The sequence below is a fragment of the Neovison vison genome, chromosome 5, assembly GCF_020171115.1.
Source record: "Neovison vison isolate M4711 chromosome 5, ASM_NN_V1, whole genome shotgun sequence".
Classification (NCBI taxonomy): Eukaryota; Metazoa; Chordata; class Mammalia; order Carnivora; family Mustelidae; genus Neogale; species Neogale vison.
Genome location: NC_058095.1, coordinates 18,666,056 through 18,689,868, shown reverse-complemented (window position 1 = coordinate 18,689,868; position 23,813 = coordinate 18,666,056). Strand labels below are relative to the sequence as shown.

The 23,813-nt window shown below is 57.6% G+C and overlaps 1 protein-coding gene across 4 annotated transcripts; it reads right to left on the bottom strand.

Moving 5' to 3' along the window:
- Nucleotides 1-4,230: 4,230 nt before the first annotated feature.
- On the bottom strand, nt 4,231-19,507 carry UBTF (upstream binding transcription factor). 4 transcript variants are annotated; one of them, XM_044247786.1, is made up of 21 exons: nt 19,408-19,507; nt 16,766-16,904; nt 15,190-15,365; nt 14,566-14,649; nt 14,313-14,468; nt 11,788-11,852; nt 11,385-11,505; nt 10,916-11,026; nt 10,438-10,571; nt 10,127-10,268; nt 9,833-9,874; nt 9,571-9,684; nt 9,318-9,473; nt 8,857-9,012; nt 8,644-8,754; nt 8,143-8,231; nt 7,851-8,040; nt 7,028-7,075; nt 6,850-6,921; nt 6,613-6,756; nt 4,231-6,536 (listed from the first exon to the last, which is right to left on the bottom strand). In XM_044247786.1, exons 2-21 carry the CDS (start codon nt 16,821-16,823, stop codon nt 6,411-6,413), a joined length of 2,295 nt encoding a protein of 764 aa, XP_044103721.1. In that variant the 5' UTR covers nt 16,824-16,904; nt 19,408-19,507; the 3' UTR covers nt 4,231-6,410. The 4 variants fall into 4 exon arrangements, with proteins under 4 accessions (XP_044103721.1, XP_044103723.1, XP_044103724.1 ...); XM_044247788.1 differs by lacking the exon at nt 19,408-19,507 and adding an exon at nt 18,050-18,096; XM_044247789.1 differs by lacking the exon at nt 10,916-11,026.
- Nucleotides 19,508-23,813: the final 4,306 nt, after the last annotated feature.

Here is a 23,813-nt window from a genome sequence, read left to right as displayed (position 1 = left end):
AAGCAAACATATATTGTGGCAATGGTCCTAAGTGGTTAAGACCAGGAATCAAATTTGAATTTAAATATGCAGACCTGGCAAATAAACTTGGGCAAGTGAGCTCTCTGTTGCCTCAGTTTACTCTGTTGTCACCGGGTATAATGATAGTACGTATCTCATTAGGTTGTTGTAAGGACTGACAAGTCAGTGCATGTGAAACTCTTAGCTCAGTGTAAGTGGTTTATAAATTTTAGCTGTTATTCGTAAGTGCTCTAAGAATTCTTAACAGTGCCCTGTGCTAGGATGCAAAGATGAAATAAGACAGTTGTGCTTCCTCAAGAAGTTCACAAATTTGTCTGGTAGACAGAACTGTAGGAAAATAATTGCCAAACACTGTGTTAAAAATGAGAGAGAGGGCTCCTGGGTGGCTCAGTCAGTTAAGCGTCTGACTTAGGCTCAGGTCATGATCCTGGGGTCCTGGGATTGAGACCTGTCTACCTCCCTGCTAAGTGGGGAGTCTGCTTCTCCCTCTGCCCTTCCCCCTCTCCTGCTTGCTCGCTCTCAAATAAGCAAAATCTTAAAAAAACAAAAACAAAAAACACAAGAGAGATGCACAGGGGATGGGGTGGCCAGGACAACAGATAAAATGATGTAAGAGAGTTGGTCAGTAACAGCTTCTTGTAGTGGGAGATGAACCAGTTCAAGGCAGACCAGGAAGGTGCTACAATCCCAGACAGTAAGCTTCAGGAGTATGCTTCAGTTTGGGGCCCTGGCTGGAACATAGGAGCGGGTGGGGAAGCAGCAGGTGAGCAGGTCAGACCATGCAGGACTAAAGATGTGCTGAGTAATAAGGGCTTTAGACCTAAAGGCCATGAGGAGTCCTCAAGAGGAACCATTTGATCAGTCTTGAATTTTAAGTAGATCATTCTAGCATGCTGAGTCTGTAGATTTCATTCATTCATTCATTCATTTGAGGTCCGGGGTGGGGGTGGGGAGAGTACAAGCAGGGGGAGTGACAGAAGGAGAGGAAGAAGCAAGTTCCTGCTGAGCAGGGAGTCCGATGTGGGGCTCAATCCCAGGACCCTGGCATCATGACCTGAGCCGAAGGTAGGTGCTTAACCAACTGAGCCACCCAGGCGCCCCGAGTCTGTAGATTTTTGTTACCAATCAAGGCTTGTGAGGTAAAGGACAAAGAAACCCTGAAAATACCTTTAACCAAGATGGGGACCTCAGAGGAGGAGATATGAGGATATAAGAAGAACAAGTTCAGTTTGGTGTATGTTGTAGGTACTGTGGGACCAGCTAGTGGAGACTCTCTGAAGGTCACTGAAGTGAGAGGCCAGGCCTTCAGGAAACTCCAGTATGTGAATCAGGAATTCTCAACTCTGATGATGCTGCTCTGTTTCTCAGTCTTTAAATACACCCAGTATATCTGCCCTGAGGGATTGACACATGTGCAGGAAGCCTTCCTGTCTCCTCTCTGTTTACCTAAATTCTTCCTACCCATGGCCATCCTCACACCAAACTCCTTTACAAGTGGATTGTTCTATTCATCCGGCCTTCGGCCTGGGCTGCTTCTGCGGTGATGGCCTCTTTGGGAACCTGCCCAGTGTCCACAGTTAGCATCAGTCAGTCAATAAACACTAAGGACTGTGCTGGTCTGGGCTCTGGGTGAGGCCCTGGGGTTTCAGCAACGAGCCAGAGAGACACACAGACCTTGTCCTACTGGAGTTTACACCCCAGCAAAGCCTGATGTGGATGAAACAAGACCAACTGTGAAGGCATCCAGACTGCTGAAGAAACAAATAGCATGATCTTTTTGTCAAGAGGTCAGAGAAGACCAGCCCCCAACCCACCCCAGAAGAAGTGATCTTTTCAAGGGAGCCCTGAATTAACTAAGCAATGAGGTGAAAAGGAACATTCAAGGCAGAGGGAATGGTTATGTGTATAGACAGAACGAGGCCCTGGAAGAGACTGCGGTGTGTTTTGAGACATGGAGAGTTAGTAGAGCTGGGTTCGTGCAGAGGCCAGCATGGGCAACGGATGCCCCAGGACCTTGTAAGCCATACTTATTCACTTATTCAACAAACGTTTCTTGAGTGTCAAATGTATACCAGGCAATTTAGGTGCTGGGATTGCTGTAGTAGACAGATAAGGTGTCTTCTACTCAAGGAGGTAGACAGCAAACAAGTAAAAAAATACAGAAACAAAGATGTAGGAGGAGGCCTCATTAGAAAGAGTTGTTAGGGAAGGCCTGTCTGTGAGGTGACATTTGAGCTGAAACCTGAAGGATGAGAAAACCAGCTGTGTGTAGACTTGAAGGATTAGCATTTGGAGCAGGAAGAACAAGTACAAAGGCCCTGTGGTAGGCAGGTTTGAAGACCAAAAGAGATCCCTCGGCTGGATCGCTGTGAGTGATTAGAAAGAGCAAGATGAGAGAAGGTGGGAGATGGAAAGCAGGGGCCAGGCCTCACAGAGTCATGAAAGTTGTTAGTCAGTACAGAAGTAATCAGATTTCTTTTCATTTTGATTATTTTTTTTTAATTTTTAATTCATTTACTAAGCTGTACACTCAATTTGGGGCTCAAACTCATGACCCCGAGATCCAGAGTCACACACTCTTCCAACTGAGCCAGGTGGGTGTCCCCAGATTTCTTTTTAAAAGAGAACTTTGGTTGCTGTGTTGCTGTGTGCAGAATGGACTGTAGGGGGCAAGAGTGCAAGCAGGAAGACCAGTTTTAGGAAGTCTTTGCAAAAGTTGAGCAATGATGGTGGCCTTGAATGGGATGCAGATGCCAGCAACGGGGAAGGGTACACAGATTTGGGGGGAGATACAGGAAGTGGAATGGACACGTCTAGGTGAGCAAATACATGTGGAGGTTTAAGAGGGAGAGAGAAGTCAAGGCCGATACCCTAGTTTCTAGTTTGAATAGCCAGAGGTTTATATTGCTTTGGGCTTTGAGGGATGAGGTACCTGCAACATATCCCAGAGGATACACAGAAATTTACACAGGTTTGCGGTTTAGAAGAGCAGCCTCTGTAGAGAACCCCTTTTGGATTGGTTACCTATGGGTGATAACTGGAGGTTCCTAAGGCAATGAACACCTTGTATAGAATGAGGAGGAGCCAATGCCAGCGGAATAGACCAAAGACGTCAAAAGATGGACAGGTGGGGGCACCTGGGTGGCTCAGTGGGTTAAGCCGCTGCCTTCGGCTCAGGTCGTGATCTCAGAGTCCTGGGATCGAGCCCCGCATCGGGCTCTCTGCTCAGCAGGGAGCCTGCTTCTCTCTCTCTCTCTGCCTGCCTCTCTGCCTACTTGTGATTTCTCTCTGTCAAATAAATAAATAAAATCTTTAAAAAAAAAAAAAAAAAAAAAAAAAAGATGGACAGGTGTCCACTGGATGGAATGATGCATGTGCTGGTGAATTTAGAGTCACCCCAGGAGAGTGGTGAGTAGGAGGTGAGGAAATGGGAGACCTAGAAAGGCAGTGAGCTTTCTAGCAATTTGGCCAAGAACACCAGGGTGTGGGGCCAAGGGAGAGCTCTTGGATAGGGCCTAGGTCTCCGGCCCCTGTAGTTCCAGGAACCAGGCCAAAACTTGTGCAGGGAAGGCTATCTTCCTTCACCTTGGAGGGCGAGTCATCTTGGCCCAGCCCACTTCCCATAAGGGCCCTGGGTGGAGTTGGGAAAGTCACCTCTAACCCGGGGAGAGGCTGAGGGCTCAAGATGGGAGGGCCCAGTGATAAGTCCTTATATGACCAGGGCGAGCCCCTGACCCTCATAGTTCATTGCCCCCAATTTCCCAAAGCAGTGGGAAAATAAGTTATCAGTCCCCAAATTCTGTCTTTGGTGGTCTGACAACTGAAGGTGAACGAACGGAACCGGAACAGCAGCAAGAGCACAGAGCGATGTGCAGGTGGGCTACCTGTGGAATCTTTAGGAAGAGAAGGTTCTAGAGAGAAGGAGCAGACAAGCTGGCATCAAGTCTTTCCCCACAAGTGCCTGGGTGGCTCTGTGGGTTAAGCATCTGCCTTCAGCTCAGGCCGTGACCCCAGGGTTCTGGGATCCAGGAGCCCCACATCCCACATAAGGCTCCCCGCTCAGCGGGAAGCCTGCTTCTCCGTCTCCCACTCCCTCTGCCTGTGTTCCCTCTCTCGCTGTGTCTGTCAAATAAAGTCTTTCCCTGTTGAACCTGGTGCATCCCTCCTGCACCCCGCCCTTCATTGATTCCAGTGACCAGACAGCAGTCAAACCTTTGTTTTTCACTTTATTGTACAAAAAGAGGGGAAACAAAACTTCTACAGTTGGCCTTAAGCTTAGGCAGACACCTCTAAGACACTCCCTCCCACCTCCCATGATACAAATTCAAGTTGTGGTTGTTGTTGAAACCTACAAAAACACTCCTTAAATATTAGAAAAAAAGGGGAGAGAGTGGGGCGGGGTCCTCCCACTCCAACCATCTCATCCCAGTGCCAAAATGCACTCAGAGTGACCTCTTACAGCACCAACATCCCCATCCCCACAGCCCTGTTTGTACTGTAAGAATTTTCAATTTTTAAAACCGGGGGGGGGGGGGAGAAGGGCCCCATTCAAAGTTGTTTTTAAATGAAAACACATTCCACTAAAACACAACAGTGTAGGGGCATTCTAACAGGAAAATGGGATCCTTTGCAGGGGCTCTTGGGAAGAAATAGAACCTAGGAACCCCTGTATGAGGGTCAGGACAAAGGAAGGGGAGTGGGAGTGGGGAGTATTTTCCCCTAATGCCCCCACCCCCAGCACCACGTCCAAGGCAAAGCAGACGGCTTTCCTTTGGGAGTGGGACTCCTCTTTCTCATCCCACCTCCCCGGTGGAATGCCCACTCTTCCCCCACACCTTGGCTTTCATTCAGAGGGGAAGGCGGAAAAGCACAAAGCCCCAACTAAATAGGTCATTGACATGATTGTAAGGAAAAAAAAAAAGCCAAAACTTAATAAAAAATTAAAAATTTCAATCCACAGAGATAAGGTGGCTTGGCTTATTAAGGGTCTAAGGAATCAGGGTACCAGAAATTTTGAGATGGCCAGGAAGGGTTAGAGGGACTACTGCAAAAGCAGCCTTTGCCGACCCCTTCCCCAGCTAGGGGTTTGGAGGGGCGGGGAGGGGAGCAGACCTGAGAAATCAAAGGGAATGGGGGGCGGTGGGGGAGCTGGAGGATATAGGGAAAGGCAGGAGGGGTATATGTTAAGAGCTTTCAATATACTTCTTGAAGCCCAGTTTCTGAGCCTAAGGGGGCCAGGCAACCTCTCAAATGAACTGGGAAGGCCTTTTCCCACTAAATAAAAGGCTCTTAGGATCACCTAGTCTGTCCCCTTCCCAATGTCCCGCCCGAGCCCAGTGGCGGCTCAGTCACGTGGCCCTGGCAGAGGGAAGCAGCTATAGGAAGCAGGAGAGTGGCTTCGATACCCGCCCCATCCCCCAAATCGAATCAGAGATTAGGCAAAGCAGAGAATGTGGAGAGAGGGGCTGCCCTAGCCTGTTCCCACCAGGATCAGTATCTCCCTGGCCCTCACCAACCTACTCACCAGATTCACAGACTGAGGTGACTCCCCCTTCTCTTACACACATGCATACACACGCACACACACGCCTTTGCACACATCCACAGGTGCACCCATGCTATGTACAGGCGACACACACGCACACACGCTTTTCCATTCGTGTCAAGACCGTTTTAAAAAAAGTCCCAAACCTACCCCCTAAGCCCTCCCTCTCCCAGAAATGACAACAGAGACGGCAGCCGAGATCGGTAGGAAACGTCTCGTTGACAGCTCAGAGCTTAAAAAAAAAAATATATACACATATATAAAAAACACTTCTGCCCCCTCCCCCCATGAGTGGGTATGGGCAGCTCCTTCCTGCAGAGGGCAGGGGAGAGGGCTAGGGGGCGGCGCCTATTTTCTGAGGCTCCTGCCCTCCTCCCCCCACATTCCCTGCCTCCAGTTCCAACGCAGGGGTCCAGTCGGCAAGCCCCTCTGGGAAGGGAGGGGTCTTCCCCGAGCTTCTACCCTCCCATGGGTTGGGCTGCAGGTATGGAGGGCCTCACCGGACTCTTTGGGACCCCCCACCCCACTCCCAGGTCCATTGTCCATGACAGAACCGCAAGTGCAGAAGAGGCGTGGGCCGGGCCGGTCCAGTGGTGGCTCAGTCTGATGGTTGCGCTCCCTGGAGGGCCCCCCCACCAGGGCCAATGTCTCTGAGGCTACAGAGTCCTGGCCTGGGCTCCTCCAGCCCCTCCCCCACCAAATTTAAAAAAAAAAAAAAAAAGAAAAGAAAGAAAGAAAGAAAAAGAAAAAGAAAAAGTGGGGGAGGCCACGGGGCAGGGGACAGAACATGGGGGAGAAACAAAGGTGGTCAGTTGGGGAGGGGAGCCCTGGGTGGGACCGGGTCTCAGTTGGAGTCAGAGTCCGAGGAGTCCCCCGAGGAGGAAGAGCTGGAGCTGCTGCCCTCAGACTCGTTGTCCTCGTCCTCATCGTCATCCTCGTCGTCATCCTCGTCCTCGTCATCCTCCTCATTCTGGGGGGCAAGGAATGCGGTGACCACGGGCCGAGCCTGGCAAGCCCCCCTCCCCCACCGCGCCCCGCCGCCTCACCTCATCTCCGTCCTCGCTCTCATCCTCACTGCTCGACTCCGAGGAGTCCCCCCCATCCTCTGAGGAGTCCCCGTTCTCGTCGTCCTCCTCCTCTTCATCCTCATCCTCGTCCTCCTCATCCTCATCCTCATCCTCCTCGGACTCCTGGGAGGGGCGGAGGCACATCAGGGGTCGTCCCTGCCACACCCCTCTGGGCACCAGGGACACCCCCAGCCCCGTCCGGGAGGAGCTCCTTACCGACTTGGACTGCAAGGCAGTCCGGCTGGACTTGGGGTTCGGGCCTCGCAGCTTGGTCATGCTCTTACGTTTCTGTAGGCAAGGACGGCGATGCGGACAAAGGAACAGCCGTGAGTGCCAGACAACGGCCCGCTCCAAACCCTCCCCGTCCCCGGCACTGCCCTGCTCCCAGACTCACACTGGAGATGTACTCTTTATAGGCCGCACGGTCCTGGGGAGACAGACTCTGCGGGAGACAGAGAAGAAGGTAAAGGTTGCAACGCCACCTGCACTGACCGAGTATGTGGCTGAGTGCCAGGCAGGGGGCTAAGCCCTCATGTACCGTTACCCTGCCCTACCCCTGCCGCTCTCCCCATACATACAGACCCCCCACCCAGATCCAAGCACACAGCTCCAGTGCTACTGCTGGAGATGCCCCGAGTCCTTCTCAAAGCCACCCCGTCCCAGGACTATCGGTTTTCATGTCCCTCCTGTTGTACCCGAGCGGAGCTTCCAGAGTTAGTCCTTCCTCAGCTCAGAGCAGGCCCCCACAACGACCACCATAACCTCGCATCATCACTCCTGCTCCAGAGAGGGCTCCATAGCCTGGAGCCCCAGAGGAGGGGATCCAGGGCTCCCCAAATCTCTGGGCACTTAAACCCCACGCTCTCCCAGGGTCCCCGGCTGGACAGTTGGGGGCAGACACAGGTGATTCTCCCCATGTTACAGATCTGACTGCTCAATCAAGGTGCAGAAGGGGAGCAGCGCAGAGGCTTGGGGCCAAACCAGAGCCTGGGAGAGGTCCTCTGGTCCCAGCTGGAGGGAGGAAAAGGCAGTATGATTTGGATTATTCTACTTAGTAGCAGTGTGACCTTGGATAAATTACTTAACCTCTCTGAACCTTGGTTTCTTCCCCCGATAGTAGTCGCTGCCCTATAGGACTGCTGGGATGCTGAACGAAATCATGAATGCAGACCAGCCAGACACCGCCGCCTTCTTCCAAGGGTCCCCAGCCCTCTCACCTTGACCCAGAGGTCCAGGTGTACTTTGTACTGCTTCTGCTGCTCCTCTGCCAACTTCTTGTAGTGCTCCTTCTGGCTCTGGGAGATGCGCTGCCAGCGGCTGCCGATCTCCACCATACGTTCTTTCAGCGGCAGGTGGTTCAGCTCCCCGTTGGACAGCAGCTCCTGGGAGAACTTCTGGTAACCGTTCCTAGGAGGTGCGGCGGTGCAGGGAGGGTTAGGACGCCAAGACGGCCACCTGCTAGCTATGACCCTCCCCTTGGCCAGCGTGGGTTGCGGCCCTCTGACTCACATGGGAGGCTTCTTCGGTTCTCCTTGGAACTTCATCTTCTTGGAGGAGTTCGCAGCGGCGGGGGGTGCCCGCATCTCACTCAGCTCTCTCTGCGGGGACACCGGGAAGGGTCACGCGCACTCCACCCCACACCCGAAGTATTTCTACCTCCCGCCCCATGCCATCAGTGCCTGGGAAACAGAGGCACGGCTAGGGAGCAACGTCCTCACAGCTCACACCTGGGTCAGGCGCCGCTGCTCGGAAGTGTTTGTCACAACCACGCTCGTGTGACCGGTATCATCGCCCCCTCTACTGATGCGTGACTGAGGTTCAGAGAAGGAAGGCGGGAGGTTTGCTTAGGATCACACAACCAAGGCTGGGGCTCCTGGCTCCACGGCCCCACCCGCTGAGGCAAGGGTACTCTGACCCCCAAAGCGGAGGGAGGTGGCCGAGGGTCCACTGAGCCTACCATGCCCGCCCTTCCCCACGCCCTGCGCTGACCAGCTGAGCCCTTCTTCCCACCTCGTATCGCTTTTGGTCTTCAGCTGCCTTCTTAATCCACATCAGTTTTTCCTTCTTCTCCATGTTGTTCCAGGTCATCTCCATGGCTTTCAAGGCCTTCACCCTGTCATTCTGGAGACAAACAGGGGTGTCAGCTATGGGAGGGGTCACCTAGGGCTGGGGGCAGCAGCGGTAGGCAGACAGCGGAACCACCCCTTTCAAGCTCCCTGCCACCTTGAAGCGGGCCAGGTAGTCCCCGATGACGCTCTGTTGCCAGATTTCCTCGGCTCTCTTAGGCGACTCTGGCAGCTTGCCCCGTTCCTCACGGTCCCCGCCCGGCTTCCTCTCAGACTGGGCCTTCAGCGCCGCCTCCCGGGCCTTGTACTTGGCCTGCGGAGGGAGAGCAGGGACGTCAGCCTTCCCGCCGCCCCCAGGGGGCGCGCGTTCCCCGTCCAGCTCTGGAAGGCTCGTGCCCCTGGGCCAGGGCAGGGCTCGCAGCTCCTTGGAGGAGGCGTGGGCTGGTGCAGAGGTCTCCAGCCTGGCCCGCCAACCAGCTCTGTTCCCCGGAGGAGCAGAGGCCCTCCTCAGAGAGCTCCCAGCCCTGGCGTCCTAGCCCAGGCACAACTGGGGCCCACACAGGCCAAGGCTGAGGCAGAGCAGCTAGACCCTGGGGGACAAGCGAGCAGGACCCCGACCTTCTTCTTCTCTGACAAGTCGTTCCACATGCGGGCCAGAAGGCGGGTCAGCTCGCTTTCTGAGAGCTCAGGCCGCTCCTCTTGAAGTTGCCGCCGCTTCTCTTCAGAGAAGATGAACATGGCTGACACCGGCCGCTTAGGCTTCTCCGAGCCGCCCTGGAGGTAGACAAAGGTGGTCGGGGGCCGTGGGGGTGATGGCGGGTAGCCCCACTTTCCCCCACCTACCCCCAAGTCAGTTGTGCCCCCTGCGTACCTTGCCCCCTTCCTGCGAGGGCTTCTTGGAGGCTGGGCTGGTGGCCTGCTTCTTGTTGATGCTCAGCATCTTCTCCTCCCCCAGGACCCGCTGCTGTTCCTCCTCAGGCAGGCTCTGGTCCAGAGACAAGGTGTGGGGCTGTGCACCTGGCTACCAGCTGGCTCCCGGGGGGAGGGGGCGGCGGAATGGGGGGGTGGTGGTCCAAAGGGCCTTAACCCCAAGGCCTCTGTCTGACCGATGCCCCGCCTACAGGAACACTCACCTCTAGGAAACGAAGCAGTTCCACCTCGTAATCTTTCTTTTTCTGGGAACAGAAGTGGAGTCGGGGTCAGTCTGGGAACGAACCGGCTGATTCTCAAGGCACCATAACCCTCTACAAAACGTCCAGAACCTGGATGGTCCAGAGCCAAACCTCGCCCAGCACCGAGTCTGGAGCGGGGGCCCAAGATCCACCTGCCCGACCACTGATGGACCCCTCGCTGGGGCCAGATTTCAGGCTTCAAAGTCCCAAGGCCAGGCCTAAGCGTCTCCAGGAGTCGCCCTCCACATGGCTCACCTGGTCACACTTCTTGTGGTAGGCGTCCTTCTCCTTCTGGGACAGCAGCTTCCATTGCTGGCTGCAGAGCACCATGCGTTCTGTGCTGGGCACGTCCTTCATGTTGGCCATCAGCTCGGCGCAGTACAGGGAGTAGCTGTTCCTGTCGGAACCGGTGGGAAAGGAGACGCCATCCCCCCTGAGCCTCCTCCCTGAGGGACCAGGGCTTCCTCAACTCCGGAGCCTGGCCGAGGTCTTCTATTCTCTGGACTCCCTCAATGCCCACTGGCCCACTCACCCTCCCCACCCCCACCCGAGGGGGTGGCGCTTACGGAGGTGGCTTGGTGGGTCGCCCATCAAACTTGTCCTTGAGCTGGCGTTCGGCCTTGGTGAGGGTGGACTTGGTGATGCCCTCCTCACTGATGTTCAGCTCAGGGTGCTTCTGGATATAGTCACGCATAATCTCCTGCAGAGTGAGGTGGGGGGATGGAGGGCAACGGGGGGGTGGGGTTAGCAGGGGGGGTTGGGGCGGGGAGAGCCGCTGGGGAGGGGAGGCAGGGAGCAAAAGCTGGGGGGTGGCCGTGTGTCTGCTCCGTCACACGAGACATGGCGCCCTGCCCTGCCCTAGCCTGAGATCTCATGGTGGGGAGGGGGGCAGGGAAGGTAGGGGCAGAGGCAAGGGGCCCAGAAGGCCCCTCCCTCAACGGAGGGACAGGGAACGACTGCCTCCCGCAGAGTGCGGAGGCCGCAGAGTCAGAGGGCAGAGGCTCTTGAAGAGCCGGACGGGGAGGAGCGCAGCGGAAGCCTAACCTCGTACTCCTTCCGCTGCTCCAGGGCCTTATGAATCCATTTCAGCCTCTTTTTGTCCGAGAGCTGAGACCACTGCTTCCCCAGGGAGTCCTTCACCTCCTTCGTAGTGGCCTGCAAACCAAAAGCCGTCAGACACACACAGGCAGCCAGGGGAAGGGGAAGGGGAGGGGGGAGGGGGGCACAGAGGCCCCCGCCCCCTCAGGCCACAGGAGGTCACGTGAGTGACCCCCACAGGCCAGGAGGGGAAAGTGGAGAGGCGGGGGTCCCGCCTAGGTGCAAGGGGACAGGCTCACGCACGCACGCACACACACACTCGCACGCCAGCTGGCCCAGGCCCTGTCCATGCAGCCCACCCCTGGGGAGGGGCCTCCTCTCCTGCTCCCCTGCACCATGCCCGGCCGACCTGGCGCGGCTCCCCCCTTGCCACCACCGTGCGCCCTCCATCCCTGCCCCCGGGCCGGACACTCACATCTGGCCGCACTTTGAGATACACCTTCTTCTCGTGGGTGTACCACAGCTGCTGGGGGGTTTTGGGCTTCTCAGGGATGTCCGACTTCTTGGCATTCTGGATTAGGTCAGGGTGATCCTCCCTAGCCAGGGCGTGGGGAGCAACAGTCAGTGGGTGCGGGAGACCCTGCCAGGGAACCCCGGCTAGCTACCCCACCCACCAAGGCTCCGCGGCCTATTCATTGGGGCCTAGTAGGACAGTGGCTACCTGCTTGTCCCTGCCCTTGAGCATGACCCCGCTAGGGTCAACATGTGACCCGTCCATCTTCCACGCCTCAGAGGGCAAGCTCAAGGCTCTGGTCGGGGTTACCCTATCCTGCCACACCCAGTGCCCTGTGGCCCTCCTCTGGGCTCCACTGCCTTACCTGAACCGGGCCAGGTTTCGCTCGAACTCCTGTTTCTCTCTCTGGAAGTCCTGAATATACTTCATCTGGGGGAGGAGGGGACAGGGTCATCCACGACCCAAAGCCTGAGCTATAAAAGCCACTGAGCGCTCCTTGCTAGCTATTTTGCCTCCCAGTGGTGACGTGGACAGACCAGGGTGGCGTGAGCTGGCAGGGGATGGTGGCCTGCCTTCCAGTGGGTTGGGGAGACTCAACCGTAGCCCAGACTGTCGGCTTAGAACCAGACAGTGCGAGCTACAGGGGTCTCCCAGGACACATCCTATGTCCTGGTCTCTCCTGCTAAGAGAGGGAGAGTCCCAGAAGCAGGACCAGGCCTTGCCCAGTCACAATGAGCAGTGACAGGGCTGGGACTCCCCCTGACCCTACCTCCCCCTCCCCCAACACCACAAACTCCCCACGATGAGTCAGGAGGAGGTGTGGGCCTTGCCCCTATTCTTCCCTCCTCCCGTGTCTGTGGCAGCTGGTATTGGTCTGCTGCCTCCAAGGCGGCCCACGAGGCCAGGGGCAGGCCAAGTCCTGCTTCCAAGGCCTGAGGGGAGATGGTGTTGAAGGCACCCAGAGCGAACCCTTACAACATTAATGATATTCTAACAAATCGGTCCCTTGCATTTGGATTTCCTTCCAGATCCACTGAGTGGTATCTTGTAGTACCTCAGGTGCCCCGGCTACTATCCTTCACATGCCTTCCCCATTCTGAACCCCCTCCCATCACCTTCTCCCTGGCTCCTGGCTGGCAGACTCCTCCAGCCCTCCCCACTCCCCACTGGCTCTCCTCTGCCTTGGCTTCTCTTCCTTCTCCTCCACCGCTTTCCGTAAGGCTGGCCTCCTTTCCCACCATCAAGCAACTACCTCCCTGTCTTGTTCCTGCCTCTCCATTCCTCACTCTTCTTTCCTTTCCTTACCTACCTCCTGTCCCGGCTACCACTCAATGTCCAGGTCTCCTTTCTCCCTGAGTCACAAGAGTCAGCCTTGGAAGAGTCCAGGGGCTCACAGCAACCGAGCCCCAAACCCCGCCTCTCCCACAAGAGGCACCAGGCACAGGGACAGCCTCACTTTCCGCTGTGGCTCCTGCCGAACACAGGGAGCAGAGCCCAGCCCACTCTGCCCCAGTCTCAGCCCTCCTCACACAGAACAGTGGTTCTTGGAACAAGAAGTCATTCACACACAGGGCTGGGCTTACCCTCCGCACCTGAGACAAAGACCAGGTCCAGAGAAAAGGAACTTACCTTAGGTCACGCACAGAACAACTCAGGGGTAGTCAGATCATCAGGCCCAAGCCTTGGGTCCCCCAGGCCAGTACCCTGTCCACTCTACCACAGTGTCTTAGCCCTCCCCGGTCCTGGGACCCTGGGCCTCTGCCTCCCATGCCGAGTGTCTGGGTTATCATGTACAGTCTGCTCCACGACCTCCCCATCAGAGGGGCCAAGGAGAACTCTGCCACTTCCTACCCCCGCTGGGCCTGGGCAGCAGCAGCAGACAGCTGGCTGCACCCCGCCAAGTTGGCTCCTTTTTGAGTACAGAATTAAGGGGGGAGGGGAGCGTACAGCCACAGGGCACCAACAAGGAAGGTGGGAGGCTACATGCTGGCTGTGTGTATCCTGATCTCTTCTTCCCGAAGAGGTGCCTGCCTCTCCCTCCCCCTGCCCCTCCTCGACACCTCTCCCTGGCTTGCCTTGCGGCCCAGCACCCTTGCTGTTCATCCCACCCACCCCACCCCGGCCCCATCTCGCTCAGGGCCCAGTGGCAGGCCCCTCCACGGCCTGGCTGCCAGCCGCGGGGAGGGTCCACTTGACTTCAAAGTGCGGGATGGGGTCCAACCCTGCCAGGGAAACCGGGGAAACCTCTGCTTAAGGTCAACGATTTCCAACAGCCTGGGACAGTGGGAGGCCACAAGGGATGCTGGTGCATCCTTGGGCAAACACGCGCACAGAGGAAGGAAGCCCACTTCACATGTGCGTGGGGCAGTGAGAAGTGCGCCTGATCCCTGCTCTGCTGTCACTGGCTGCGGGACCAGGGACATGAGTCCCTCTGGAGCCTCAGCTCCGTGCCCACACAATTGGCAGAACCCCCTCTCCAGAGGTTCCCCGAATGGGGATACTGACTGCATGCATCAGATGAGACCAAAGTTGGGTGGCGGGGGTGGGGGGGGGTCGTCAGAGGGTGAACTGCTGGGCCGGCCTGACCGTGAGAACTGAGCCCAGAAGCTGTGCTGTATGAGAACACTGTGGACGGTCTAGGGCAGCGAAGGGTGGTCTGAGTGCCTGCTACAGTCCCGGTTATTATGCCTTCCACAGTGCCAGTGCCAGTACCTCTTCCCTGTACGGAAGAGGTCGAGTGTGGCTGCCCGAGGCCCTACGCTCTGCTCTGTGACCCACCCCACCCAATGTTGAGGCCCTCTGTCTAAGCCTCCCCGTCATGGCTGACCCACAATGCACCAGCTGCTCCCTGCCTCTTCCCGCCTCCCTGCCTCGCCCCCCTCCCCCCACCTTCTTCTTCTCCGGCAGCTCCTTATATTTCTTGGACAGAATCTTGGTCAGGTCCAGGTTGCTCATCTCAGGGTGGAGCTTCGCGTACTTGGCCCGCTTCTCCATGAAGAAGCGGAAATAAGGGGTCAGGGGCTTCTTTGGGAAGTCCGGGTGTTTCTGGAAGGAGGGTCAAGGACACAGTGAAGGTCAGACAGGATCCCTTCTCTGGCCCATTCCTCTCCTGCAGGTCACGCTCCGCCTCCTGGAAACTCACCTTGAGTTTTTTGCCTTTGTAAGGATTTTTAACGTGTTCCTGAGCATCAAGGATCAATTCTGTCAACGTTCGGAACTTCCTCACCTGGAGGCAGAAGGGCGGTGAGTGCAAGGGGAAGTTCAGAAAGGGAAACACCACCCCAGAGTGTACCCCCCCTTTGCCAGTGGGTCTCCTCTAATTTCCACTAGACTGAATTTATCGAAGGGGGAGGGGCAGAGGGCAAAAGCCACAGCTCAGCCCCTGACACCGAGACGCTGGTCCATGCCTCCGGCAGAGGACCAGGCAGTCCGTACACACCAAAGGACAGCAACAAGGTGACCATCTGACCTCGATGTGTTGTCCATGCCAGCACCTCATTCATTCCCCAGAACAGCTCAGGCGACAGAAGCTCCAAGACGGTAAGTATTCAAGGCCACACAGCTAGAAAGTGGCAGAACTGAGAACTCTAGGCCAGTGCTGTCAACCGTGCCGCCTCCCAAATGCACAAGGGCGACCACATGAGCACCTCGCCTGGTCTCTTTCCTTCCTGTTTATAGACTTCTGTTTCCTCTCCCCCACCAGGAAGGTTGAGGTAGGGGTTCACACAGATGTGTCAGGAAAGCGGTGGGGGGGGGTGTCAGTTACCTCATTAGAAATCTCCACCCATTTGAGCTTGCACATGTCTCCAGAAAAGTCTTTAAAGGCTACTTTTTCCCAGTCCATATGTGACTCGGTGGTTTTGAACTTGGAGCTATCATTGGATGGAAGGTTGTTCTTCATGCATTCCAGCAAAGTCAGCATGTCTTCCTGAGACCAGCGGTCTGGGGAGGGGTGAGAAAGGCAATCACGCCCAGCTCATGCTTTCCCCTCAACTGTTCCCCAATCCTTAAGTGCTCAACCCTTCTTTCCCAGAGCATCCCAAATCCCTGTTTACCTCCAATCTGAAGGTAAAGACAAGACATGACCTACTCATAAAGGAAAACTGTGACCATATGGATTAAAACAGGAGGTCCAGTCCAGACAGTATCATACCTAGAAAGCCAGACCTGAAGTCAAGTCTGGCTTCCTTCAAAACTATGATCGCACGCCAGGTTGCCACATGCTACCGTTTATTGTAGAGGAGAGAAAAGAATGAAGTTACAGCGATTTGGGGCTTGGTGGGCAAACAGCTAACTTACTAGAAGAGGGGAGAGAAGCAGGGAGGCACAACACATCTAAATGTGATGCCAAGTTTAAGTTCTAGGGGGATCCCACAGATGTGCAAGGACTGAGGATGGAGTGTGGGCACTGAAGAGAACCCATGCAGACATTCCTCTCCAGCACAGCTGGAAGCTAACATTAGAGACATGAATAATTTGGGGCAAGTAAGGAAAATGGAATGGAAATGAAAAAACCATACAGGGCTGGCAGGTGGGCAAGGCTCTCAGGGCCCTGGTTCCAGGGAGAAGAGAACCCCCAGAATTCTGGGCTGTCTTCTGGGTCCAACTCCCCATGGAGGCAAAAAAAAAAAGGCGGGGGGTGGGGGTGGGGGGGTTCTGAACCAGCTATTTCCAGCCATTGAAAACACACCTCTAGTAGGCCTCTCTGGAAGGTAAGCTGAGAGAACAGATAGCCAAGGGCTAGGAGTCAAAAGGGCTCTTCATTTGCATTCGCATCTGGTAACCTGGGTCAGGGTTTCCACTGGGTGGGTCACATGGGACAATAATCCTCTCTCCTCTCAGTGTCCCACGGTCAGGGCCAGTTGATCGGCTTCGTCCTACCCCCTGCCCCCAAGCACAGGGAGTCCCCACTGGAGGAGTAGGGTCTAGTTACGGACATCCTATGGCTGGGAGCCTCAGACCACCAAAATATCCTCTCCCTCCACCTGCCTCACCAAAAACCTTGTCCTCTGAATAACAATAAAACACCTGGAAAGCCTTTCTCCCCCTTCCCCCACATTCCTCATCCTTCCTCCCATTCCAGGACACAGGGTGAGAAAAGGGCACACTCTGGCCTGCACAGGCCGCCTTCTCCCTCTCTAAGCAGAAGAACGGAGTGTGAAAAATACAGTTTATAGCCTCGATGCCAAATAATTTGGGTTTGGCCAAACTTGACTCCTGAAACTGAATATACCTCCCTCATTTCAATTCAGAGAATGCAGACTGTCTAACCCCTTTCCAAGGGGAGTGGGCCCTGCAGACAACCATGTGGGAGAAGAGGACGTAAATTAAAGAGCTCCTACCTTGGCCTTTGGGGGCGGCCATTTCCAGGTCTGTGGGGCAGTCAGCTTCTCCGTTCATTCTTTAGCCGTCCAGCCACCTCCTCCAGCCACCTCGTTGGGTCGTGCTGGCCGGGCAACCCGCGGTCAAAACCACCTCACCCTTTAGGAGAGACACCAGTCCCCACTCAGGCGGGGATGCGAGGTGAGAGACTTTCTATTCCTCCCTCCCCCAAAGGGGAGGGGGGGCACAAGTCCACACTCTCGCGGAGACCCTGCCAAGACCCTAGCAGACCTAATGGGTCGGTGGGTGTACGCCCCCCACCCCGCGCGCCCCTGCAGTCTGGCTCCACCGCGTGCGCCCTCCCCTGCCCACGCGAGAGACTGCTCCCAGCTCCCGCGTGCAGCTAGCGCCCGCCCTCCGCCCTCCTTCCCCCACCCCGGCCAAAAAAAAAAAAAAAAAAAATCTCCTCCTCCTCTCTGCGCCCGCCCCGGGGAGGCCCCAGGCTGGAGGGCGGGGGAGGAGGAAGGGCGGGTAAAGGGCGCGCGCGGCCGAGGAAGCGGACACGCGCCGCAGTCTCCTCCTCCCGCCTCCCCCCGGCCGGTTCCCCCCGCCTCCGCAACCCGGCGGGGACCCGGACGCAGCGCAGCCGCCGCCGGGCCCGGAGCGCAGCGGCCGCACCGCCCCCGGGGACCGGATCCGGATTCCCGTCTTCCCCCCTTGCCGGGCTCCCGACGCCGTCCCCGCCCGCCCAGGCAGGCGAGCAGCCGGAGAGAAGCGGCCCAGCCTGCCCCCCGCCCCCGAGCCACCCACCCCGGCCAGAGGCGCCACCACCGCCCAGCCACCCCGACGCGCACGGAGGAGCCCGGCGCAGAGGCGCGACCACGGCGGGAACCGCCGCCTCCTCCCCCGAGCTTGCGGCCCAGCCCCGCCGGCGCCCCCGCCCCGGCCTCCGGGGAGCCGAGCCAAGGAGAGGGCGGGAGGACGGGAGGACGGCGGCCGGGAGGCGGGGGCACAGCGCTCACCGGCCCCGCCGCCCCCTCCGGCGGCCGGCGAGAACTGCGCCTGCCGGCTCGGAGAAGCGCGGGCTCCTCTGCCCGCGGCCAGGGCTCGGCTCGGGCCTCGCTTCCTGCCCTCCCCTCCCCCGGTTCTCGGCGTCCTCTCCAGTGCCCTGATAACTCTTTCGTCCAGCCCCCTGCCTGGAGGGCGCCCCGGGTGCCCCCCGGTGTCTACGGCACCCGCGGTTCGCTCCCCGCCGCCCGGCCCCGGCCCCGACCCCGGCGCGCGTCCTCAGCCGCCTCGGTTACCCGGCGCAGCGCGGCCTCCGGGCTTCCCGCTCCGGCGGCTCCCTCCCCGGCTCTGAGCGGCGGCGCCCTCCCCCGCTCGGCCGGGCACAGCCGCAGCTCCCTCCCGCGGCGGCAGCGGCTCCTCCTCCGGGCGCGGCGGCGGCGGCGGCGCTGGGGCGGCGGCTGCTGCTGTGGCGGCGGCGGCTGTGGCTGCTGCTGCCTGCTGCTCCTCGCGGCGAAAAGCACAAAGCACAGCGCCCTCCGCCTGCAGGCAGCCCGCCCGCCGCCCGCCCGCCGGCCCCGGCCTCAGCTCGCACACCCCCCGCCGCCGCCGCAGCCTCCGCCGCCGGAGCGGGGAGGAGGAGGGAGAAGGGAGGAGGAGGAGCGGGAGGGGGGGCGGGAGAAGCGGGGCAGCGAGCGCGTCCTTCCCCGTAGAGCGCACACCGACCCCCGGGGAGCGAGCGCCAGCCCGCCCGCCTCGCCGGCTCCGCTCCCTCCCACAGCCTGCCCGGGCGGGCTCCGCGGGGGGCAGCTGGGAGGAGGGGCGGGAGCTGGGGGGACCCGGGCGGCCGAGGCGGAGGGAAGGAAGGAGGGGAGGGGGGTGGTGGTGGTAGTGGTGGTGTTGGTGGCGGCGGCAGCGGCTGCTGCTGCTGCTGCTGCTGCCGCCGCCGCCGGGGAAAGGGGGGGGCCGGGGCTGGGAGACACGCAGCCGCCCGGATGGCGGCGGGGCTCGGAGCCCAGGCGGGCGGGCGGGCGCCGAGAGCGACCTCGCCAGACCCGCGAGGGAACTAGCAAGCTCGGCCCGCGCTGGAGGGAGGGCGCGAGGCGCGGCCGCAGAGAGGGTGCCCGGAGGGCCCCCCGGCGGCCGGGGAGGCTGAGGGGTGCCGCAGCCCTGCTTCGGAGCTCTCCCCCAAGTCCTCCCAGCTCAGATTCGGACTTCCACAGCAGTCCTCACTCGCTCTCCTCTCCCGCCTCCTGGAGCGGGCGCTCCGCGCCCACCCTCTTCCCCGGAGCGTGGCCACCGGCTTGGGGCGCACTCACGCCCATCGCGGCGCCAAGCTTCGGCGCCTACCTCGCGGTCCCCTGCTGCCGAACAGCACACACACGAAACTTAAAAAAAAAAAAAAAAAAATTTTTTTTTTACCCGTACAAAATGCCCTCCCTGCAAATTTAGGGAAAAAAAAAAATCAATCCCCTTTGCTCCTTACACCCCGGAAACAGCAAGGGGGCGATGGGCTTCGGCAGAGGAGCCGCGCTGGGAGCCGGTTCAATCCAGCCCGGCATGGCTCCCCAGGCCTGCCCGGGCGCATGGAGATCGGCGGCGATGCCACTCGCGCAACCCCTCTCCCCCGAAATCCGCGGAACCCGGGCTCACTTACCGAGCGTGTGAATGGGAGCGCAGGCCAGGAGCACCTAGGGGTGCGGCGGGCCGAAGAGCGGAGCCGCAGCTCCGCCGCAGCCGACGCCGGGGCCGCGAGTCGCCAGACAAAGCCCGAGATGGCGAAGCGGAGCGACGGCTAATGGCGAGCCCCACGCGCCGCGCTCCGCCCGCCCCGCTCCGCCCGCCCGCCCGCCCGCCTCGGCGCAGCGCAGCGCCGCTCCGAGCGCTCGCCCGTCAGAGCCGCCTCGGCGCCGCCGCCTCCCGGGCCACCCCGGCCTCGCCTGGCCCCTCCGCCTCCTCCGGGCCACTCAGCCTCACCCCCTTCCCTCCCACCAGCGATGGGGGCTGCACGAAAATAAAAAAAGAAAAAGAAAAAAAATGCTTTTCTTTCTTTTTTTGGGGGGGTGTGGGGGGGGCAGGGCGGGCGTGTTGAGACTTTTGGGGTTTTTTGCCCCCAGCTCGCACTCACCTGCGGAGCCGCCGGGAGGGCTGGGGGTGGGGGCGCGCGGGGCTGGAGCCGGCGAGCGCGGGTTGAAAGCTAGCCAAGCTCTGCAGCGCCCGACCCGGGCGTATACGCCGCCGCCAGTCCCCGCAGAGAAATCGTCCTCCTACCCCCGCCTCCATCGCTCTGCGTTTCTCTTCCAATCAGCCGGTCGCTTGGCGGCTCCTCCATTCTCCGGCCAAGCCCGCTGCCTAGAGCGAGCTCCACTCCTCCATCTGCTAGCCCGGCTCCTTGCTCCCCTGCCGGGGCCGGCGAAGCGACGTGGGGCCGGAGGGGGATTTGCGAGGGAACCTGCCTGCTTCCCGCTCCCATTGCTCCCTCCCCGCTGCCTCCTGCCTCCTGCTTCTCTCCTGCGTCTTTCCAACTCTCCCCTGTCGCCACTGGTGTGTGTCTGAGTGTGTGCGCGGGGTTTTTTTTTTTTTTTTTTTTTTTTTTTTTTTATTGCTCTTTGCTTTTGCAACCCTGAAGCCAAGGCGAGGGGGTGGGGGGATAAAGGGGGGTGTTACAAAAAAAAAAAAAAGGCAAGAAAGAAGCTCTTAGATTTGCAACACATTGAAAAACCCGGGGAGCACCCCGCCTCGCCGGATCTCGGCTCCCCGCGAGGGCCTTCCGGGTTTTAGAGCGAGCCTCTCGTCGTTCTCAAAGCCCCTCACCTCCGCCGGGTTTAGGATCCGAGGTGTCCGAGCAAAAAGTTCTCCCCCTGGGCCGCAGCAAGGGGTGTCAGGGTGGGAATTAGGGGGATTTCTCTAGAAGCAGCAGCCTTCCCCACCCCCACCCTGGTTTCGGTAGTTCGGCCGGGGCTGGGTTGGAGAGCCTGATGCCGGTGGGTCTGCGCGAAGGGGCTTCTGGGGCGAAGTGGGAGCCGGGAGACCGCGCTTCGCGCATCTCCCCCTCGGTCTCTGCCTCCTGTCCCCAGCCAGCTCCCCCTTTAATTTTTTTCTCCCCTCTCCTTTAATCTAATTTCTTCCAACTCCACCTTTGTTGTTACCGGCGTCACGCCCGGACCAGCCAATCCCCGCCATGCAATCAGCTTGTCAAAAAGGCTTGGCCAGCCCTGGGAAAGCAGGCCGCGGGCGCTGCTCCCCCCGCCCCCCGCTTCTCCCCCCTGCGGCGGCGGGGAGCCGCGAGGGGAGCCTGGCACCCGGTCTCGCCGCCCGAGCTGCCGCGGGGCAGCCTTCGCGTAGGCCTCCGGCACTCCACCGTCCTGCGGGCCGGGGATCGAAAAGGCCTGCGCGGGGACCACCATCCACTCTTCCACTGCCGTCGGCCGTGGTCGTCCGCCTCTGCCTCCGCTCCTCGGAGGAAGGGCTGTCAGGAACGCAGGGAGCCAGGAGACCGAAGAGCGGCGGCTTCCCACAGGCTCGCCCGCAGTCAGGGCCGTCGATCCTCGGGTAGCCCCACTGGTCCAGGCTCCGGGGGCTCCCCGGCGGCCAGTCTCCCACGCCGACGCTGCTGACTGCCCACGTCGCGGCCAGCTGGGTCACCAGCCCCTCTGGACTCTCCCCTGGCACGCAGCCTTTTCCATCCTCACTCAGCGGCCTCCCTGCCGCTGTAATTCCTCCTGTCTCCTGGGAGGAATGAGATTCCTTTCCCAGGGCTTCCACAGCCCACATCTGCCACGTTTTACAAACAGAGAGGAAACCCCTGTTAAGATCTGGTGTGACCGGATTTTTGAGTGGGCAGGGCGCCTAGGAGAGGCCGATTTACCTTGTTGCTAATGAACCTGGAGCTAATGGCCCCTCATCTGTGGGACCTGTGCAATGCCCCATCCTTAATTTTATTTCATCCTTTGGTATGATTTTTGTTAAAGACCCCCGTTCACTGTACAAGTTAAGTCTCCACAAATCCAGGTCTGCCTTTGGAACACACCCAGGGCGTTTTGTGTAGGCTCAATTCCTTCTCAGATTGTACTTGGAGAAGGCAGGAACTGCCTTTCTTGTTTTGACTGGTAAAGAGTAAAAGGTTTGGAGTCGAAAGTCACAGCTCCCACCTGAGCTTCCCCACCTTAAACAGTGCGTGTTTGATCAAGTCTTTTAACCTCATCTGATCCTGTTTCCTTGTCTGTAAAAGGAGAATAGCAATCCTGCGTTCTCTGTTTTCCTTCTCAGGGTTGGAGGGTCAACTGAAAGGACAGATACGTAAACTGTAGAATTCTCCACAATGTCACTTGCCACAATTGAGAATCTTAGATCCCAAGAAAGGCCCAAGTCTTCCACATAGAGATCTGGAGTCCAGGTGTCCTGGCTCCTGGCCCTAAGCTTCTTGGCTGGGCCAAGGGGCCTTTCGGTAAAGTGTTCTGGAATGAAACAGGATGAACATGAATCATAAAAATGATTATTATTGATTTTTCATTCCTTGGGCTGCAAAAATCATGGCTGGCACTCTTCCCACTTGGAAACCAACTGCCTTGTTTTACATCTATTGCGTCTCTGGTGAGGTCAGGAGTCTAGGACTTGGGCTATGGGCCAGAGCATGAGGGAATCTGCCGTTGGTCCTTTTTCTTTGCCCCCTCTCCCAATTTACCCTCCCTCCCTTATAGTTTTCTGCCCTGTACCTTGAAGCAGAGCCTAGGCATTCCACAAGCCCAGCCCAGGCTGGTAACAAGGCATAATCCTAGCTACGCCCGCTCCACTTGGCCCCAGCCCTTCCCCAGGTTGCCAATATCCCAGCACCGGCTTGCATCAAACCCCTAGTGTGCCTGGAATGCGTTAACCAAAGTGTGGTGCTTGAATTCCTGGGGAACATGGAGTGATTTTATTTATTTATTTATTTATTTATTTATTTGGTGATACGCAGATGAACTTTTTTTTAAAGATTTTATTTATTTATTTGACAGAGATTACAAGTAGGCAGAGAAGCAGGCAGAGAGGGGAAGGGAAGCAGGCCCCCTGCTGAGCAGAGAGCCCGATGTGGGACTCCATCCCAGGACCCTGAGATCATGACCTGAGCCAAAGGCAGCGGCTTAACCCACTGAGCCACCCAGGCACCCCACAGATGAACATTATTTTCAAATTAATGTATTTTAATATATATTGGAAATGTTTTGTTTTTTAATGTTTATTCAAGATGATGACATAAAGACTTCCCTTTTTTTTTTTCTAAGCTGCTGTCCCTGATTACTTTTTTCTTTTTCTCTTTAAGATTTTATTTATTTGCCAGAAGCAAGAGAGAGGGGGTGGGGCTCCTACACTAGCAAGGGGGCGGGGCATAAGGAGGGGGAGAAGCAGACTCCCCACTGAGCAGGGACCCTGACCAAGGGCTTGATCGGAGGACCTCAGGACCCAGGGATCATGACCTGAGCCAAAGGCAGATGCTTAACCAACTGACCCACCCAGGTGCCCCTGTTTTTCTTTTCTTTCTTTCTTTCTTTTTTTTTTTTTAAGTCTTTGGGTGTTCCTTTTATTTATTCTTTTTAAAGATTTTATTTATTTATTTGACAGACACAGCTAGAGAGGGAACACAAGTAGGGTGAGGGGGAGTGGAAGAGGGAGAAGCTGGCCTTCTGCTCAGCAAGAAGCCGGATGTGGGCTCGTCGTGACCTGAGGGAAGGCAGCAGCCTAATGACTGAGCCACCCAGATGCTCCTGTTTTTTTCTTTTTTTATGGATAAAAAAATTAAAATTGATAATTTTTTCCTTTTTTTTTTTTTACAGATAACAAAGTACCCACATTTTAAGTTTACTGTTTGCTTTTTATACATGTGTACGTATACATAATGTAACTGCCACCCAGATCAAGGTATGGAGTGTTTCTACTATCTAGGAAGCTTCCTTAGAGTCAGTATTCCCCTCCAGATGTTACCAGTTCTGAGCTCCATTGCCGTAGAGTCTGTTTCTGGAGTTCATATATGAAGAATCATACCTATGTAACTCCTTTACATGCAACCTGTTTCACTCAATGTTA

Coding starts and splice junctions, on each gene's coding strand:
- UBTF (XM_044247786.1), bottom strand. CDS start 16,823: ATGAACGGAGAAGCTGACTGCCCCACAGACCTGGAAATGGCCGCCCCC. Junction 11,506..11,787: donor CGAAACCTGGCCCGGTTCAG/GTAAGGCAGTGG, acceptor CGCCCTGGCTAG/GGAGGATCACCCTGACCTAA. Junction 7,076..7,850: donor ACCTGGACCTCTGGGTCAAG/GTGAGAGGGCTG, acceptor TGTCTCCCGCAG/AGTCTGTCTCCCCAGGACCG.